Consider the following 21,429-nt stretch of genomic DNA (forward strand, 5'->3'; position numbering starts at 1 on the left):
TCGTGCGGTAGCGTTCTCGCTTCCCACGCCCGGGTTCCCGGGTTCGAATTCCGGTGGGGTCAGGGATTTTCTCTGCCTCGTGATGGCTGGGTGTTGTGTGATGTCCTTAGGTTAGTTAGGTTTAAGTAGTTCTAAGTTCTAGGGGACTGATGACCACAGATGTTAAGTCCCATAGTGCTCAGAGCCATTTTTTTATAACGCGTAAAACTTTGCTTCCACCGTTTGCCGATAGGCGGCGACAACGGTGAGTAGCGGTCGAAAGAAACAGATCTCAGACGTCAGGCAGTTAGCTTGGACCTCGATCAACGTAACTTCATTTAAACATTAGTCGATTTGTGTCGGCATCATAAAGTTGTCCTTCATTGAAAATGTCAGTATACGAGCCTAATTATCGGCATTTGCGGGAGGTGTTACTCTTTTGTTTCAGTACGAAGAAAACAGCGGCTGAGTCTCATCGAATGCTCTCAGGTACGTATGGTAGGGACGCTGTTAGTGAGAGAACGTGTCGTGAGTGGTTTCAACGCCTCAAGAACGGTGATTTTAACGTCGTAGACCGGCATAGTGGTGGAAGAGAGAATGTTTTCGAAGATGCAGAACTGGAGACACTGCTGAGTGAAGACCCGCGTCAAACTCAAGAAGAATTGGCACGGTTAGTGCGAGTGACACAGCAAGCCATTTTAAAACGTCTCACGGCTATGGGCATGATTCAGAAAGAAGAAAGTTGGGTCTCGGGTGAGCTGAAACCAAGAGACGTTGTACGATGTCTTTGTGTTTGTGAACAGTTGCTTCAGAGGCAAAAACTGAAGGGATTTCTGCATCGCATTGTGACCAGCGACGAAAAATGGGTTCATTATTATAACCGTAAACGCAAAAAATCATGGGGATAACGGTTCAAATGGCTCTGAGCACTATGAGACTTAACTTCTGAGGTCATCAGTCGCCTAGAACTTAGAACTAATTAAACCTAACTAACCTAAGGACATCACACACATCCATGCTCGAGGCAGGATTCGAACCTGCGACCGTAGCGGTCGCTCGGCTCCAAACTGTAGCGCCTAGAACCGTACGGCCACTCCGGCCGGCTCATGGTGATATCCCGGCCATGCTTCCACGTCGACGGCCAAACCGAATATTCACGGCTCCAAGATCATGCTCTGCATTTGGTGGTACCTGCTCGGCGTCGTGTACTACGAGGTGTTAAAACCAAGTGAAACAATCACAGGTGCTCGTTATGGAACGCAATTAATGCGTCTGAGTAGAATATTAAAAGACAAACGGTCGCAATACAGGGAGAGGCACGATAAAGTCATTTTGTAGCATGGCAAAGCTCGACCCCACGTTACAAAAGAGCTCAAAACGTACGTGGAAACGTTAAAATTGGAAGTGCTACGCCACCCGCCGTATTCTCCAGCTATTGCTCCCTCTGACTATCACCTGTTTACATCAATGGTGCATGGCCTGGCAGAGCAACACTTCCGATCTCTCAGAAATTGGATCGATTCGTGGATCGCTTCAGAAGATGAACAATTTTTTTCGATGCGCGATTCGTACACTGCCCGAAATATGGGAGAAAGTAGTGGACAGCGATGGAAAATTCTTTGAACGATAGATGTGTACGCAATTTGTTTTATTCAAGCCTCAAATGTTGGGGAAAAAACGGCGGAAGCAAAGTTGTACACCTTGTACATAAAGTCACTTATCTTGGTCCAATACAAAGGAAGACACATTTTCGCCAGCCGATGTGGCCGTGCGGTTCTAGGCGCTTCAGTTTGGAACCGCGTGACCGCTACGGTCGCAGATTCGAATCCTGCCTCGGGCATGGATGTGTGTGATGTCCTAAGGTGGTTTTTTGTTGGTTCTTTTTGGGAAAGGAGACCAGACAGCGAGGTCATCGGTCTCATCGGATTAGGGAAGGATGGGGAAGGAAGTCGGCCGTGCCCTTTGAAAGGAATCATCCCGGCATTTGCCTGGAGCGATTTAGGGAAATCACGGAAAACCTAAATCAGGATGGCCGGACGCGGGATTGAACCGTCGTCCTCCCAAATGCGAGTCCAGTGTGCTAGCCACTGCGCGATGTCCTTAGGTTAGTTAGGTTTAAGTAGTTCTAAGTTCTAGGGGACTGATGATCTCGTATGTTAAGTCCCATAGTGCTCAGAGCCATTTGAACCATTTGAACACACATTTTCAATAAAATTAAACCATTGAAAAGTTCGTTTCAGATAAAGCACAGTTTAAACAGAGTTCGAAAGACTTTTTGACAGACAACTCCTTCTATTCAATAGATGAATACCTCGAAAGTGATTGTTTGACCAGTTCAAGTAAAAATCTCTGTTAGATTTCATTTTTGATAGCACTTGGTCACAACAGTCAATATTAGGTTTTTTTTGTATGATAAGTTTATTGAAAGTGCATAACTACTGTATATTTAATTCTGACAGCGTATTAATTCTGTAAATATTAGCAGTTCCCGTTTACTGTAATTACAGTAGTGTCCAAAATTGAAGGAGCAAATTGCTATTTCCCCATTCTGTGTTTAATTCGCGGTATAATCATACAAACTGTCAACAGACGATCGTGTTCTGCACGGAAGGTGGCACACCCGGTCAACGGACAACCACGGCAACAATGACGTCAGGGGATCTATCAAACTGGCTGGTGTTTGCCGGAAGTCCCTCATCCACAACTACAGTGCACACAGCCCCACTACCGCACAGAGAAGGCGCCTTACCAGAACTCTGCAGTGAAGGGTCTGCAAGGTGTCAGGCAAATCCAACACCTTCCATGAAAACCCTGACATAAGCAAATCCAGTAGTATGTCACATAGCTCCGAATAAATCGTGACATTAAATTATCCAAAGTAACACGAGTAACGAGTGAGCAAATGGAATACCACAGACTACCACAAGAATGCCTAAATGCATTTCATACCTTCCCACCGTGAGACAGACGCAGTTCCGAGGGGAGAAACGAGAACAGAAACCGAGAGCAGAACCGTGTTAAGCTAGAAGGCCCTACGATAAGGAATGGGCACCCACGTCGCCAGCTAACAGCCAGGACCACCCCCCCCCCCCCCCCAGCCCATGTTAAAAGCTAGAGCCCTCCAGAAGAACAGTATAGATCTTACGATAACACTAAAAGGGCCACACCAGCCGCAAGTTTTAGAGTGAGACTTTTTCGCGTCTCTGTTACGTTGCAAACATTAAAAACATTGCCCCACCACGAAAAGTATAACGTTTCTCATTGGATAGACAGAATTTTTGTAGGCGGAGCTTAAGGTTAACATTGAGACCCTGACTGGTCAGATGAAAACACAGCCAGACAGTTTTTTTTAAACCAACTTCGGTAAATTGTAGTAAAGAGAAGTTAGGAAAGAGTTGCTTCAGAGACGGCGAGCTGGATGGAGCTGCGTCGTCCGCCGCCCTCTGACGCTGCATAACCAACGACAAGGTAATGAACGCACGCGATACCGAATCTTTGAGCGCATAAGGCTTCACTCAGAACTGCAGAAGTCTCATCTGTTACATCCCCGTTTTGCGTAATACTAGTGTCGATCGTCAATTAAAGCTCATGGTATTCACATTTGCTACGTAAGTTAAAATCTGAAACGCGGTGATTTTTCTGTTATATAATTATTGAGAAGCCACATCAGCCACTGTAATTTACGACAAGTTAGATAAATAATTAAAGATAATTGAGGGTCACTGTAGACCATTTTGATAGTTTTCTCTTTTGTGAAACTTAATTTAAACCTAGATTATAGATTTGATATGGCATAGGTCATCCTTCGATCCATTGTAGAACTTGGAAACCCACTCAGGGAATATTCGTTCACATTTTTGTTGAACGCAGTTGGTTTCCATGATCCTGTATTAAAACATTTCCTTTTATCAATAGTGCAATTTTTAAACAATGTTTTGTGAGTAGAATAAAATTTCCAATGGTAAACTTAACTGCTTTTTCGACGTTATTTTACCAGCTAACTAAAAATAGGAAGGCCTTCAACCCCTTCAACTAAAAATTTAGTTATTAAGATTCTTTTACAGGGAGTGCAGTGGAACTGACGCTGGAATCATTAAGTATTTGGTTATATCATCGCTAGTCTTACTGAACTCTTCCGAACTCTACATATCATGTGTGGTCTGGCGTCTCCTTACCAGCAACAGGTCCCAGGTTCAAAGTAGTCAATTCCCTAAAAAACACGCTCAGAGCGTCGTTGCACGAAAGTGGTATGGAGACACGACGTAGAACAACAGACACCACGCAGAATGTTACAGGCCGTAGGAAGAATGGAAGTAGGACAGTGGCAAACTGGTGTGGCCCTATGGTTGAATGTGAATCGTTGTGTTGTTTCTCGGATGTGGCGACAGTTTATAGAGACAGAAACTGTATCGCAAAGGCCACGGCGTGGCCGACTATTTGTAACGTCAGAGAGAGTCGACCGTTATTTGACCGTAAGGGCAGGACGGTACCGCCTTAGTAATCCACAGCAACTGGCATGTGATCCCGCAGCATCCACTGGACGTGTTGTATCGAGGCAAACGGTTTACAGAAGTGTTCGGCAGACAGGCCTTTACTATCTCACACGTCTTCACAGAAGGTAACGTCTAGAATTGAATCGTCAACATGCTACCTGGACGATGCAACAATTGGCCAACATTCTTTTCACGTATGTCCCGATTTGGTCTGGAGTGATTCTTGACGGATTCGAATCTGGATGGAATTTGGAACACTATTTCGGGACACAAAAGTTGTGGACTGTGACCGATATCGAGGAGAATCCCTAATGGTGTGGGCAGGGATTATGTTAGCCACTGTAACACCTTTTCACGAAATTGTATAGGGGGAACTGGCAAGGTTTAACATCTCTCAGTTATCGTGACGAGATCTTGGGACCTCATGTGTGGCTGTTGTGAGCTGCTTTGGGCCCAGACATCCTATTGATGGGCAATAATGCTCGACCTCAGAGCACAGATCACTGACGTTTTCTTTGAAACGTAAGATATTGCACATATGGCGTGGCCTGTTCGATCTCCCGATTTGAATCCCGTAGAGCATGTCTGAATGCACTAGGGAGACGAGTTGCATCACGTGAGGTTCCACAAATCACTCTCCAAGACTTCTGACCGGCTCTGCAGGTAAAATGTTAGCCAGTACATCAACATGAGATTGATGACAACATTCAAAGCATGTATCGTCGTTGTCACACGAGTATCGCTGCCAGAGCTAGTCAAACGTGATACGGAGCACATTAACCAGATGTCTGTGGAAATCTGTTCAGTTGGAAAAAGGGAACATTATTGTCTACCATTACCGATGCTGCAGCCGTTTACGTTCTGTGTTGATTACATTATTTCTACTTTACAATCATCTGTTCACATTGTTTTGTTGCAAAATTTCCATTTGTTGCTTGAATTTAGGACACGAGTGCAGTCGCCTATTTTAATAGTCTCCTAACAAATGGTTCAAATGACTGAGCACTATGGGACTTAACTTGTGAGGTCATCAGTCTCCTAGAACTACTTAAACCTAACTAACCTAAGGACATCACACACATCCATGCCCGAGGCAGGATTCGAACCTGCGACCGTAGTGGTCGCGCGGTTCCAGACTGCAGCGCCTAGAACCACTCGGCCACTCCGACCGGCGGTCTCCTAACAAATGACCAGTGTAGTGAGTATTATATTCATATGTTTTACGTTATACTGTAACCCGCCAGGTTAGCCGCGAGCGCTAATGCGCTGCTTCCTGGACTCGGGTGGGCGCGCCGTCCCCGGATCGAATCCGCCCGGCGGATTAACGACGAGGGCCGGTATGCTGGCCAGTCTGGATCTAATTTTTAGGCGGTTTTCCACATCCCGATAGGTGAATACCGGGCTGGTCCCCACGTTCCGCCTGAGTTACACGACTCGCAGACATTTGAAAACGTTCACACCATTTCACGATCTACACTAGACGCAGATAACTGGGCTACACTACTTCTGTCCCGGGGGGGGGGGGGGGGGGGGAGTTCGGGGGGGGGGGGGCGGCAGGAAGGGCATCCGACCACCCTCTGCAATTAACAGTGCCAAATCCGCACTAACAAGGTCGACCCCGCGTTGGAGCAGGACAAAGGCCCCAAGAAAAATTAAGGAAGTTTTACGTTATACTTTGACTTGTTCCACACTCACTAGAATCATCTCATTTTTGGGTCTATGGAACGAAAGCTTAACCTGATATAATCTTATAAAGAACACGACGGCTCTGTCACATACCAGGCAGTGTTTTATGCAAGGTGTTTGGTGAAGCCTTGGCGCGCATAGTTTTAATGCTGGGACACAAGTCAGCGAGCGGCTTACCTGTATGGTTGGCTGCACTCCTCCCTGGGCCCACAGCCTCCTGGACAGACCGGGTCGCAGCCCCACAGGTCGGGGTTCCCCTCGTAGCCGGAACAGCAGAAGCTCTTCTCCGAGTACACCAAGTAGTTCTGCGGACATAGAGCGCCAACTGAATATCTGCTCACCAACTGGTACTCTCGCCCTAACCAAAAAGTACCGCAGAGCCCTTAAAACACAACTGGCAAGACCACAGCAAATTATGAACAGTACAGTTCCTACGCCTAATCCGCATACACAAAAAAGAAGCGAGCGGAGGACTTTGGTTTATGGATCTAGATATACAAGACTTAAACAAATATTTTATTATTTACAGGGTTCCTCACTCTTACAATTACACGAGGGTTGGAACTTTAATAGTGGCAACAATTTACTTACAGCTCTTACAAAATACATACGTGTTTCAAAGTTTTACTGACCTTCACAGTAGTCACCAGCATTGTGTATAACCCACTGCCAACGATGTGGAAATCGCAGGATACTCTTAGCAGTGCCAGTTGTGTTGACAGTTCGAGCGGCGTGGTCTATTGCCTGGTGAATATGTAGCAGTTCTGAAGCGAATGCCGTGAAGTGTTTCCTTCAGTTTAGAAATCGAGTTGAACTTACGAGGGCTTAAGTCAGGGGAGCGCAGTAGGCGGTACAGCACTTAGCAGCCCCATCAGTCGAACAAATCAGTAACAGCTTGCACCGTACGTGCTTGAGCATTGTCCTGCAAAATGACGGTCAGATCTTGCAGAGAGTGTCATCATTTCTGTCTCTAAGTTGGTCGCAGGTTGTGTTCCAAAAATGAACAGCATAGAGACAGAAATGATGACACTTTCCGCAGGATCTGACCGTCATTTTGCAGGACAATGCTCAAGCACGTACAGTGCAAGCTGTTACTGATCTGTTTGACAGATGGGTCTCCTAAGTGCTGTACCTCCTACTGCACTCCCCTGACTTCAGCCCTCGTGAGTTCAACTCGATTTCTAAACTGAAGGAAACACTTCACGGCATTCGCTTCAGAACTGCTGCAAATCCTTCGGGCAACAGGCAGCGCCGCTCGAACACAGTGGCACTGCTAAGAATATCCTACGACTTCCAAATCGCTGGAAACGGGTTATACACAATGCTGGAGACTATTTTGAAGGTCAGTAAAACTTTGAAACACGTATCTATTTTGTAAGAGCTGTAATTAAATAGTTGCCACTATTAAAGTTCCGACCTTAGAACTCGGTGTTGACCTCAATCTACCCTCGATATGCTGGAAAAATTATACGCTTAAAGCCGGTGTTAGGCATAAATCATCATTCGAAACTGTACTGAAACCCTTCTAAGAAAATTATTTTGAAAAGTTAGTTCATGAGGCCACTCTAAGCTTAAATGGTTGCGAAAGCATACTTGACCCCTTAGCAACAAATAATCCTGGATAAATAGGGAGTATCGTGACGAATACAGGGATTAGCGACCACAAAGCAGTTGCCGCTAGGCTGCATACCGCAACACCTGCAACCATCAAAAAGAAAAGAAAAGTATATCTATTAAACCAATAATAGAAAAAAAAAGAAAAAAAAAACCAGCTGATGAACATGCTCTTAAGCGATTTTAAGAGAGAGTTCTCACTCCTTCCAATCGGATAATGTAAACGTGGAATGATCTCAAACACTTAGTATCGACGGAAACTGAGAGATATACAGGGTGTTACAAAAAGGTACGGCCAAGCTTTCAGGAAACATTCCTCACACACAAAGAAAGAAAATATGTTATGTGGACATGTGTCCGGAAACGCTTACTTTCCATGTTAGAGCTCATTTTATTACTTCTCTTCAAATCACATTAATCATGGAATGGAAACACACAGCAACAGAAAGTACCAGCGTGACTTCAAACACTTTGTTACAGGAAATGTTCAAAATGTCCTCCGTTAGCGAGGATACATGCATCCACCCTCCGTCGCATGGAATCCCTTATGCGCTGATGCAGCCCTGGAGAATGGCGTATTGTATCACAGCCGTCCACAATACGAGCACGAAGAGTCTCTACATTTGGTACCGGGGTTGCGTAGACAAGAGCTTTCAAATGCCCCATAAATGAAAGTCAAGAGGGTTGAGGTCAGGAGAGCGTGGAGGACATGGAATTGGTCCGCCTCTACCAATCCATCGGTTACCGAATCTGTTGCTGAGAAGCGTACGAACACTTCGACTGAAATGTGCACGAGCTCCATCGTGCATGAACCACATGTTGTGTCGTACTTGTAAAGGCACTTGTTCTAGCAGCACTGGCAGAATATCCCGTATGAAATCATGATAACGTGCTCCATTGAGCGTAGGTGGAAGAACATGGGGCCCAATCGAGACATCACCAACAATGCCTGGCCAAACGTTCACAGAAAATCTGTGTTGATGACGTGATTGCACAATTGCGTGCGGATTCTCGTCAGCCCACACATGTTGATTGTGAAAATTTACAATTTGATCATGTTGGAATGAAGCCTCATCCGTAAAGAGAACATTTGCACTGAAATGAGGATTGACACATTGTTGGATGAACCATTCGCAGAAGTGTACCCGTGCAGGCAATCAACTGCTGATAGTGCCTGCACACGCTGTACATGGTACGGAAACAACTGGTTCTCCCGTAGCACTCTCCATACAGTGATGTGGTCAACGTTACCTTGTACAGCAGCAACTTGTCTGACGCTGACATTAGGGTTATCATCAACTGCACGAAGAATTGCCTCGTCCATTGGAGGTGTCCTCGTCGTTCTAGGTCTTCCCCAATCGCGAGTCATAGGCTGGAATGTTCCGTGCTCCCTAAGACGCCGATCAATTGCTTCGAACGTCTTCGTGTCGGGACACCTTCGTTCTGGAAATCTGTCTTGATACAAACGTACCGCGCCACGGCTATTGCCCCGTGCTAATCCATACAACAAATGGGCATCTGCCAACTCCGCATTTGTAAACATTCCACTGACTGTAAAACCACGTTCGTGATGAGCACTAACCTGTTGATGCTATGTACTGATGTGCCCGATGCTAGTACTGTAGAGCAATGAATCGCATGTCAACACAAGCACCGAAGTCAACATTACCTTCCTTCAATTGGGCCAACTGGCGGCGAATCGAGGAAGTACAGTACATACTGACGAAACTGAAATGAGCTCTAACACGGAAATTAAGCGTTTCCGGACACATGTCCACATAACATCTTTTATTTATTTGTGTGTGTGGAATGTTTCCTGAAAGTTTGGCCGTACCTTTTTGTAACACCCTGTATAACACATAAGGTAATAAGTGATGTTACTGATCCCCCATGGTACACAAAACGGGTCAGATTGCTGTTGCAGAAGCAGCGGAAAAGGCATGCCAAACCTAAAACAACGCAAATTCTCCAAGACTGGCAAAATTCTGCAGAAGTTCGAAATATAGCGTGCAGTGAGAAAAGCTTTTAATAATATCCACAGCTAAACTCTATCTTGGCCGGCCGAAGTGGCCGTGCGGTTAAAGGCGCTGCAGTCTGGAACCGCAAGACCGCTACGGTCGCAGGTTCGAATCCTGCCTCGGGCATGGATGTTTGTGATGTCCTTAGGTTAGTTAGGTTTAACTAGTTCTACGTTCTAGGGGACTAATGACCTCAGCAGTTGAGTCCCATAGTGCTCAGAGCCATTTGAACCATTTTTTTAAACTCTATCTTGGAATCTGGCAGAAAACCCAAAGAGATTCTGGTCACGCGCAAAGCACACCAGTGGCAACACGTAATCGACACCTTGACTGTGCGATAACAACGGTGAAGCCACAGATGGCAGTGCCACTAAAGCAGAGTTATTAAACACGGCTTTCCGAAACTCCTTCACCAAAGTAGACGAAGTAAATATTCCAATCAAGAACAACTGCCACGATGAGATACTTAGAAGTAGATATCCTCGGTGTAACAAAGCAGCTTGAATCACTTAATAAAGGCAAGGTCTCCGGTCCAGATTGTATACCAGTCAGGTTCCTCTCAGAGTACGCTGATGCAATGGCTCCATATTTAGCAATTGTATACAACCGCTCACTCATAGAAAGATCCATACCTAAAGACTGGAAAAATCCTCAAGACACACCAATACACATATCACGTCGATTTGCAATAGGCTTCTGGAACATATGCTGTATTCGAACATTGTCAAGTACCTCGAAGAAAATGATTTATTGACACATAGTCAGCACGGATTCACAAAATATCGTTCTTGCGAAACACAACTAGCTCTTTATACTTATGAAGTAATAAATGCTATCGATAGGGGTGCCAAATTGATTCTATATTTTTATATTTCCAGAAGGCTTTCGACACCGTTCCTCAGAAGCGTCTTCTAACCAAACAGGGTGCCTACGGAGTATCGCCTCAGCTGTGCGACTGGATTCGTGATTTCCTGTCAGAAAGGTTTCGTAGTAATATACGGAATGTCATCGAGTAAAACAGAAGTAATATCCGGTGTTACCCAAGGAAGTGTTATAGGCCCTCTATTGTTCCTGATCTATATTAACGACATAGGAGACAATCTGAGTAACCGTCTTAGATTGTTTGCATATGATGCTCTCATTTACCGTCTTGTAAACTCATCAGATGACGAAAACGAATCGCAAAATGATATCTATATGTCGCGAAAAGTGGCAATTAACCTTGAATAGCCAGTCGGTGTGGCCGAGCGGTTCTAGGCGCTTCAGTCCGGAACCGCGCCGCGATACTGCTACGGTCGCAGGTTAGAATCCTGCCTCGGGTATGGATGTGTGTGATGTCCTTAGGACAGTTAGGTTTAAGTAGTTCTAAGTTCTAGGGGACTGATGACCTGTGTGCTCAGAGCAATTTGAACAATTTTTTTACGCCTCGCCTAGGCACGTCAAAACAGACATTTGACTGTCGATGACTGGAAACATGGTGCCTTTTCGGACGTCTCTCGTTTCAAATTGTATGGACCTCGCCATGGACGTCAGGAGTGAAGTTGCGTATCATGCAGCCTTTTGCGCACAGTTTGAGTCGTAACACAACATCCTGTGGCTGCACGGGAAGCCTTATTGAACATGGTGGCGTTGCTGTCAGGGTTCCTCCGAGCCATAATCCGTAGGTAGCGGTCATCCACTGCAGTAGTAACCCTTGAGCGGCCTGAGCGAGGCATAACATAGACAGTTCCTGTCTATCTGTATGTCGTCCATGTCCGAACAACATCGCTTTGGTTCACTCCGAGACGCCTGGACACTTCCCTTTTTGAAAGTCCTTCTTGGCACAAAGTAACAATGCGGACGCGATCGAAATGCGGTATTCACCGTTTAGGCATGATTGAACTACAGACAACACGAGCCGTGTGATATGTCTGCGTAAGCAGAAGAAACTAACGATCAAAGTCTGAAAACAATTTATTGGACTGTTCAATTAACCAAAACAAATTCTCCAAGTATAACATCAACACAAAACAGTGATCCGTCTTCGAATCACAACTACACACAAGAATAAGATAGGAAACAACTGAAATAATTTCCTAGTAGGCTCCGCCAGAGACTTCTCCGATATACCAAGCCTAATCCAGAGATCAGCGAGAAAATCCAAGCTGGGCTGCCGGGGCGGCAGCTATCCAAGTCTGCTGGCGGTCGATGAACTGCCGATGTGCGGCCGAGCGCCGGCCTTTCTAGCGCTTCGGCGGACGAGTACTTCGGAACTATTTTCCATCACGTGGTTTGACGTGTGAAAATAGTTCCGGGATCTGCAGCGACCTCTTCCTTATGTTTATGTGGATTGGTAGTGGCCCCTGGTGGCCGCTGGTGTCTGCTGTGGTGTTGTTGCTGTGGCCGTTCATCAATATTGCCTGTCGGTTGTGTAGTGCTTCGGTGTGCCTGCGAGGCGGGCAACCCGCGGCTGCAAGCTGTCAGTTTGGTTGCTGATCCTCTAGGTGCCGTGATGTCTGGCGGAGAAGGCCACAGCACCGTGTACTTCCTTCCTGGTGGAATGACTGGAAGTGATAGGCTGTCGGACCCCTCCGTCAAAGAGGCGCTGCTCATGGATGGTTGTTTACATCTTTGGGCGGGTTTAGTGACATCTCTGAACAGTGAAAGGGACTGTGTCTGTGATACAATATCAACAGTCAACGTCTATTTTCAGGAATTCTGGAAACTGGGGTGGTGCAAAACATTTTTTGAAGTGTGTAAACCTAAACGAAACGAGTCTGGTCTAATTCTTTTAATTAAATTACAGTCAGCTAAAGATAGATAACTTATAGTAAGATATTGATAATAAATCACTATGCAACATTTATTTTGACCACCGTACGTGATTCACCTACATGTGGGCGTCACTGAGCTTTGTACAAACCTATCAAAGTGCAATATACTATCGGTTACGTTGCAGCTGGCATACCTGTTGGGTAAACTTGGACCCATCACGTACGATGGTCGAGTGTGCAGTGATGCCGATAACAGGCGAGTCTACTCACCGCGTAGCGCGTGTAGGAATACGTGCGGTAGCCGTACTTTGTGCACGACCCGAACACCCACCAGCACTTCTCGTAGTACACGTAGGTGCGTCCTGAGTAGCCGGTGTACGTGTAGGGCACTTCTCGCCTGCAACAGAAAAGGAATGTTACCAGGTCACCTGCTCTTGTTCCGCTTGATGATTCCAGTGTAAGACTGCACCACTGTACAAGGTGGTCCATTGATAGTAACCGGGCCACATACCTCACGAAATTAGCGTCAAACGAAAAAAACTACAAAGAACGAAACTCGTCTGTCTTGAAGGGGGAAACCAGATGGCGCTATAGTTAGCCCGCTAGATGACGGATATCAACTGCGTTTTTTTAAACAGGAGCCCCCATTTTTTTATTACATATTCGTGTAGTACGTAAAGAAACATGAATGTCTTAATTGGACCACCTTTTTCGGATTGTGACAGATGGCGCTATAATAGTCACAAACATATGGCTAACAATTTTAGATGAAAAGTTGGTAACAGGAAGGTTTTTAAATTAAAATAACGTAGGTACGTTTGAACATTTTATTTCGGTTGTTCCAATGTGATACATGTACCTTCGTGAACTTATCATTTTTCAGAACGCATGCTGTTACAGCGTGATTACCTGTAAATACGACATTATTGCAATAAATGCTCAAAATGATGTCCGTCAACCTCAATGCATTTGGCAATATATGTAATGACATTCCTCTCAACAGCGAGTAGTTCGCCTTCCATAATCTTCGCACATGCATTGACAATGCGCTGAGGCATGTTGTCAAGCGTTGTCGGTGGATCACGATAGCAAATATCCTTCAACTTTCACCACACAAAGAAATCCGGGGACGTCAGATCCGGTGAATGTACGGGTCACGGTATGGTGATTCGACGACCAATCCACCTGTCATGAAATATGCCATTCAATACCGCTTCAACAGCACGCGAGCTATGTGCCGGACATACATCATGTCGGAAGTACCTCGCCATTCTGCCATGCAGTGAAACATCTTGTAGTAACATCGGTAGAACATTAAGTAGGAAATCAGCATACGTTGCACCATTTAGATCGCCATCGATAAAATGGGGGCCAATTAACCTTCCTCCCATAATGCCGCACCATCCATTAATACGCCAAGGTCGCTGATGTTCCACTTGTAGCATCCATCGTGAATTTTCCGCTGCCCAATAGTGCATATTATGCCGGTTTACGTTACCGCTGTTGGTGAACGACGCTTAGTCGCTAAACAGAGCTCTTGCAATAAATCTGTCATCGTCCCGGACTTTCTCTTGTGCCCAGTGGCAGAACTGTACACGACGTTCAAAGTGTCGCCATGCAATTCCTGGTGCATACAATTATGGTACGGGTGCAACCGTTGTTGATGTAGCAATCTCAATACCGACGTTTTTGAGATTCCCCATTCTCGCGCAATTTGTCTGCTACTGATGTGCGGATTAGCCGCGACAGCATCTAAAACACCTACTTGGGCATCGTCATTTGTTGCAGGTCGTGGTTGACGTTTCACACGTGGCTGAACACTTCCTGTTTCCTTAAATAACGTAACTATCCGGCGAACAGTCCGGACACTTGAATGAAGTCGTCCAGGGTACCCAGCAGCATACATAGCACACGCCTGCTGGGCATTTTGAACACAATAGCCATACATCAACACGATACCGATCTTTTGCGTAATTGATAAACGGTCCATTTTAACAGGTGTAATGTATCACGAAGCAAATACCGTCCGCACTGACGGAATGTTACGTGACACCACGTACTTATACGTTTGTGACTATTACAGCGCCATCTATCACAAAGCGAAGGAATGGTCCAAATAAACATTCATATTTCTTTACGCACTACACGAATAGGTAATAAAAATGGGGGTTCCTGTTTAAAAAAAACGCAGTTGATATCCGTTTGACCTATCTCAGCGCCATCTAGCGGGCCGACCATAGCGCCATCTGGTTTCCCCCTTCAAGCTAGACAAGTTTCGTTCTTTGCAGTTGATTCGTTGGACGCTTATTTCGTGAGATATTTGCCCTGGTCACTATCAATGAACCACCCTGTATACTGGGCGGTTATAATTAAACTTTCCCTATTTAACACATTATAACACGTAAACTCATTAGTGTACGAGTATCATACCAGGTAGTATTTATGTCAAGGACCTTGGGAAGACAAATAATGCAGAATAAATTCAATTGAAACACTTTTACTCTGCTGCTACGGTACATCATAGCATTAAATACCGGTACCATTACTGCTACAAAAGATGCTCAATATGGAACCCATCAGTGTCCAGAAGAGTCAAAGCACACGACTTCATTGTATACAGGAGAACGAATCATGTCTGTATATATGCTGGCTACTTCTGTCGATATGCAGCGCTTCAGCACATGTGAGAAAGTTTACCTGGAAAAACCCTGTTTTTCACCTGTGATCAGGTGATCGTGTCGGCCAAGCATTTGGAATCAATCGGCTAATAATTCGATTATTTCCAAATATATTTCGAGAGGCAGGTGAACTTCACGAGTGACGTACAATGGGGCACCAGCTTTCACGAAACTGTCAACTTCGATGCTGACGGGGCTCTCAACTGCGCGGATATCAGCGCCCGTATAAATTCCCAACATTTGCTCAGTCCAATCTCGCCATTTTCATGAATGATGATGAAATGATAAGGACAGCACAAACACCTAGTCATCTCGAGTCGGATGAGAATCCTTGAACCCGCCGGGAATCGAACCCGGGACCCCGTGCTCGGTAAACGAGAACGCGACCGCGAGACCACGAGCTGCGGACGTCCAATTCGATACGTCTCTCTCCTGTAGGGCAGATATGACATGCTCGCGAAGCATATCGCAGTAACTCTGGCCAGTCACACTGTAAGTCTTTGGTCATTGAGCGGCAACCTGAGCAAAAACGAATAGGCCAATGATGAACGGAACCGTGAAGGCACACCGTACAGTGACACATGCACCATACAGAGGAATTTCATGGACAGTGACTGGAAGTGAAGACCCCCCACACTCAGCAATTATGTGTTTTCACCTCACCCGTCAGAGAACAATTAGCTTCGTGTGACCATAAGATGGTCCAGGGCTAGCCCTCGTAAATTTGAATCATTTCGAGAAACTAGCGAAGCCAACACGTCGTTGTGCGTCCTGTGGTGAAAGATGCTGTACGATTTGGATCTTGTAAGGATACCATTTGAGAGTGGTTCGAAGCACCTTCCGTACAGTGGACCACGGGATGATCAACTGTCGTGACACAGCACGCGCATTACCTGACGATCGGGAATTGCGCTTAGCGTTGTCAGCCATAGCAACAACGATTTCATCAACCACCGGTGGTGCAACCGGTCGTCGGCCTCTTCCCAAAGAGATTCCCAGTTTTCCAGTTGATTCGAACTACTGCATCACGCTCAGCACAGCAAGTGGAGAAAGAGGACCCTTCCGTAATCCTTTCAGTCGGTGATGTCCTTGAATTGCAGCTGCTGAATTACTGTTTTGATAATAGAGCTTCACCAGTAGTACTCTGCTCCTATTGTCCAAGCTCGAGTTGACACGCCAACAAGTGCACTGCGACTGGTCAGGCTGAGAGACTATGAATCACGATGACTGATCACGGCACGTGGTAGCCATGGTTGGAAATGGACGGTGGTGCTGTGACGCATGGAAGTCACGCACCTCATACTCTGGACGTTAATGCTACCACGTTTGCTGTCCGCCCCGGTAGCTGAGTGGTCAGCGTGACAGACTGTCAATCCTAAGAGCCCGGGTTCGATTCCCGGCTGGGTCGGAAATTTTCTCCGCTCAGGGACTGGGTGTTCTGTTGTCCTAATCATCATCATTTCATCCCCATCGACACGCAGGTCGCCGAAGTGGCGTCAAATCGAAAGACCTGCACCAGGCGAACGGTCTACCCGACGGGAGGCCCTAGCCACACGACATTTCCATTTTTACCACGTTTGCTACTGGTACAGCAATTAGATTCCGTGTTGTAACGTGTTAAATAGGGATAGTTTAATTATAACCACCCAGTACATCTACACCAGTACACCATAAGTTACCACACATATACATAAATAATCTGCAAGCTACTGTAAAGTGTGTGGAAGAAATTCATAATCAAGTCGTAACGGCTAACGACAAACTTTTTGAACCCAGCCAAAAATGCATATCAGATGATTCCATTTTTTCCTTCTTCACGAAACACAGAACAATGCTGCTGATTGGGGATGTCGAATTAAACACCTTTCAGCGGTCTAGGTTCCAAACTTATTTTATTTGGCTACCAGTTCCAGAGTATTACTACTCCATCTTCAGGCCTCTGACCGACGTGTAGGAAGATTCTGCCTCAGTTCTGATCAAAACAGAGGCCAGAAATTCTAGTATTAGTAGATTTTTGCTATAGCGATCAATATTATCTGCCGCTGAAACAGGCAGCCAAATAAAAGAAGTTTGGAAACTACACTATGTGATTAAAAGAATCCGGACACCCCCAAAACATATGTTTTTCATATTAGGTGCATTGCGCTGCCACCTACTAGCAGGTAATCCATATCAGCGACCTCAGTAGTCATTAGACGTCGTGAGAGAGCAGAATAGGACGCTCCGCGGAACTCACGGACTTCGAACGTGGTCAGGTGATTGGGTGTCACTTCGGTCATACGTCTGTACTCGAGATTTCCACAGTCCTAAACATCCCTAGGTCCACTGCTTCCGATGTGATAGTGAAGCGGAATCGTGAAGGGACACGTACAGCACAAAAGCGTACAGGCCGACAGCGTCTGTTGACTGGCAGAGACCGCCGACAGTTGAAGAGCGTCGTAACGTGTAATAGGCAGATGTCCACCCAGACCAACACACAGGAATTGCATACTGCATCAGGATATACTGCATGTACTATGAAAGTTACGCGGGAGGTGATAAAACATTGATTTCATGGTCGAGCGCCCGGTCATAAGCCAAACTTCACGCCAGTAAATGCCAAACGACGCCTCGCATGGTGTAAGGAGCGTAAACATTGGACATTTAAGCAGTGCAAAAATATTGTGTAGAGTGACGGTACGCAGTGTGGCGATCCGATGCCAGGGTGTGGGTATGAAGAAGGCCCGCTGATCGTCATCTGCCAGCATGTGTAGTGCCAACAGTAAAATTCGGAGGCGGTGGTATTATGAATTGGTCGTGTTTTTCATGCAGGGGGCTTGCACTCCTTGATGTTTTGCGTGACACTATCACAGCACAGGCCTACACTGATGTTTTAAGCACCTTCTTGGTTCTCACTGTTGAAGAGCCATTTGGGGATGGCGATTGCATCTTTCAACACGATCGGCCACCTGTTCATAATGCTCGGCCTGTGGTGGAGTGGTTACACGACAGTAACATCCCTGTAATGGACTGGCCTACACAGAGTACTGACCTGAATCGCATAGAACGCCTTTGGAGTGTTTTGGAACGCCGACTTCGTGCCAGGCATCACCGACCGACATCAGTACCTCTCCTCAGTGCAGCACACCGCCAAGAATGGGCTGCCATTCCCCAAGAAACTTTCCAGCGCCTTCAAAAATGGTTCAAATTGCTCTGAGCACTATGCGACTTAACTTCTGAGGTCATCAATCGCCTAGAACTTAGAACTAATTAAACCTAACGAACCTAAGGACATCACACACATCCATGCCCGAGGCAGGATTCGAACCTGCGACTCCAGACTGTAGCGCCTAGAACTGCACGGCCACTCCGGCCGGCTCCCAGCGCCTGATTGAACCTATATCTCCGACAGTGGAAGCTTTAGTCAAGACTAAGGGGTGGACCAATAGCATTACTTGATGGAGGGCGCCGCCAACTTTTAAGTCATTTTCAGCCAGGTGTCCGGATACTTTTGATCACATAGAGTAGATGGCTGAAAAGTGTTTAATTTGACATTCTGTATGGAACAGTCGAGTCCCGCAACCATCTCTAAAAATACTGCTGATTGTTCGCTGAATCCATTGACACGTTACAATTCTTTCAAAATTGTATTTTAGGATTCGTGTAAGAAATTCATGTTTGAAATGTTGAAATCAGGGGACTACTTCACCCTATAGTTCGTCACCACGAACTGGGGATTTATGACAACTGAAGACCGTAGGTTTCAAGGCATACCAACACAGTTGTCTAATTCCAGAATTTCATCACATATGAACAAAGGAAACTGATGTGTAATACTCGGATTCAGTTACATGACTGTTTTGAAATACAACATTTATTCAAGAAACACAAGAATGGAAATAGATGTAATACGCTGAATCATAGACCCATATAACTGACATTGATTCACAGTAGTATTTAGTAGCGTATATTCTGTTAGAACATTATGAAAGAGCCGACGACTGGCGGTGGTAAGTTCCTATCGGACCAAAGTGCTGAGGTCATCGGCCCCTAGGCTTACACACTACTTAAGTTAACTTACGCTAAGGACACCACATACACCGATGCCCAAGGGATGACTCCAACCTCTTATGGTGGCAGCCGAGCGAACCATAGCAAGGCGCCGAAGACCGCGCAGGTACCCCGCGTGGCTGCTGCAGCGTGTATGCAAAGTTAAGCGACTCCGATGCGGGTATGCAAGCACCGACCAGTAGGCAAACCATCAGTGTGGCATTCGTGTCTTTCCGACCTGCGTTAGGTAAATGCGGAAACGCCACATATGGCAATGTTATTTGAAATTAGTAAAAAGTGACCAACGTGCTGTTATTCTACCTTTGGCTGCCAAAGAACAAATGTGGCAGCATGTCTGCGGAAGACAAGCGTTGTGGAATACTGCCCTAAGTCCCGTGCTGCTTCGTGAAAACTCATGTCCCCATGGTGCAAATGTCGTAACGCAGAAGTCAGAGCCAACTGAAGTGGGAGACATTAGACCACTTGCCCTATAGTCCTGATCCCTCTCCATACTATATCACGCCTTCGGTCCCTTGAAAAAGGGTGTTGAAGGGTTGCCCATTCGTGTCGGTCGAGGTTGCGTTGCAGGGAGAAACGGACTTCTTTACGCAACAGGGCACGACGTTCTACGAAATTGACGTCTTCAACCTTGAGCGTCGATGAAATAATGAGTGATTGACATACCGGTGCTGGAGTGTACGGCCTGCGAAGTGAAAGTTTTCGATCGCACTTCATACACACATACACGGTGAGTCAGCAGCCACTACTTATTGGCGTTATGCAACCTGCAATGCCTTCAAACAATAGGCGTGAGATTTTAACATTCTTTTGGTCGCAAGGTGTCTGAAGACGAGTTTGCTACGTTCGAAACTAGGCGTGATGACCCCGACGTTAACCGCATGTTTTCTTATAATAAACGAACTACCTACCTTACCAGTAGGCATGCAGTCAACTCTTTCAACTTACGAGTACTTAGCGCCGAGATCTCATTTTTCTTGCACATAACGTGGCGATTATTTTCACTCTCTGCTCCACACAGGGTAGAAATAATAGGTCTGCTCCCTGAATGTGAATGTATACTGTTTTATAGTATCCGCACACTGTTTCACATAAAAATACTATATCGCTTATGTGCAATAAATACACTCCTGGAAATGGAAAAAAGAACACATTGACACCGGTGTGTCAGACCCACCATACTTGCTCCGGACACTGCGAGAGGGCTGTACAAGCAATGATCACACGCACGGCACAGCGGACACACCAGGAACCGCGGTGTTGGCCGTCGAATGGCGCTAGCTGCGCAGCATTTGTGCACCGCCGCCGTCAGTGTCAGCCAGTTTGTCGTGGCATACGGAGCTCCATCGCAGTCTTTAACACTGGTAGCATGCCGCGACAACGTGGACGTGAACCGTATGTGCAGTTGACGGACTTTGAGCGAGGGCGTATAGTGGGCATGCGGGAGGCCGGGTGGACGTACCGCCGAATTGCTCAACACGTGGGGCGTGAGGTCTCCACAGTACATCGATGTTGTCGCCAGTGGTCGGCGGAAGGTGCACGTGCCCGTCGACCTGGGACCGGACCGCAGCGACGCACGGATGCACGCCAAGACCGTAGGATCCTACGCAGTGCCGTAGGGGACCGCACCGCCACTTCCCAGCAAATTAGGGACACTGTTGCTCCTGGGGTATCGGCGAGGACCATTCGCAACCGTCTCCATGAAGCTGGGTTACGGTCCCGCACACCGTTAGGCCGTCTTCCGCTCACGCCCCAACATCGTGCAGCCCGCCTCCAGTGGTGTCGCGACAGGCGTGAATGGAGGGACGAATGGAGACGTGTCGTCTTCAGCGATGAGAGTCGCTTCTGCCTTGGTGCCAATGATGGTCGTATGCGTGTTTGGCGCCGTGCAGGTGAGCGCCACAATCAGGACTGCATACGACCGAGGCACACAGGGCCAACACCCGGCATCATGGTGTGGGGAGCGATCTCCTACACTGGCCGTACACCACTGGTGATCGTCGAGGGGACACTGAATAGTGCACGGTACATCCAAACCGTCATCGAACCCATCGTTCTACCATTCCTAGACCGGCAAGGGAACTTGCTGTTCCAACAGGACAATGCACGTCCGCATGTATCCCGTGCCACCCAACGTGCTCTAGAAGGTGTAAGTCAACTA

The 21,429-nt window shown here is 46.5% G+C and overlaps 1 protein-coding gene across 3 annotated transcripts in view; it reads right to left on the reverse strand.

Moving 5' to 3' along the window:
* Window positions 1–21,429, reverse strand: part of LOC126428280 (multiple epidermal growth factor-like domains protein 11) — a 111,238-nt gene that overhangs the window by 61,728 nt on the left and 28,081 nt on the right. For all 3 annotated transcript variants that reach the window (XM_050090194.1, XM_050090193.1, XM_050090192.1), the window contains exons 2-3: window positions 12,814–12,940; window positions 6,336–6,463 (exon numbers count right to left, since the gene is read on the reverse strand). In XM_050090194.1, coding sequence (XP_049946151.1) covers window positions 6,336–6,463; window positions 12,814–12,940 — 255 coding nt within the window. The remainder of the gene's footprint in view (window positions 1–6,335; window positions 6,464–12,813; window positions 12,941–21,429) is intronic.

This window comes from Schistocerca serialis, chromosome 12 (assembly GCF_023864345.2).
Source record: "Schistocerca serialis cubense isolate TAMUIC-IGC-003099 chromosome 12, iqSchSeri2.2, whole genome shotgun sequence".
In the NCBI taxonomy this organism is placed as follows: domain Eukaryota; kingdom Metazoa; phylum Arthropoda; class Insecta; order Orthoptera; family Acrididae; genus Schistocerca; species Schistocerca serialis.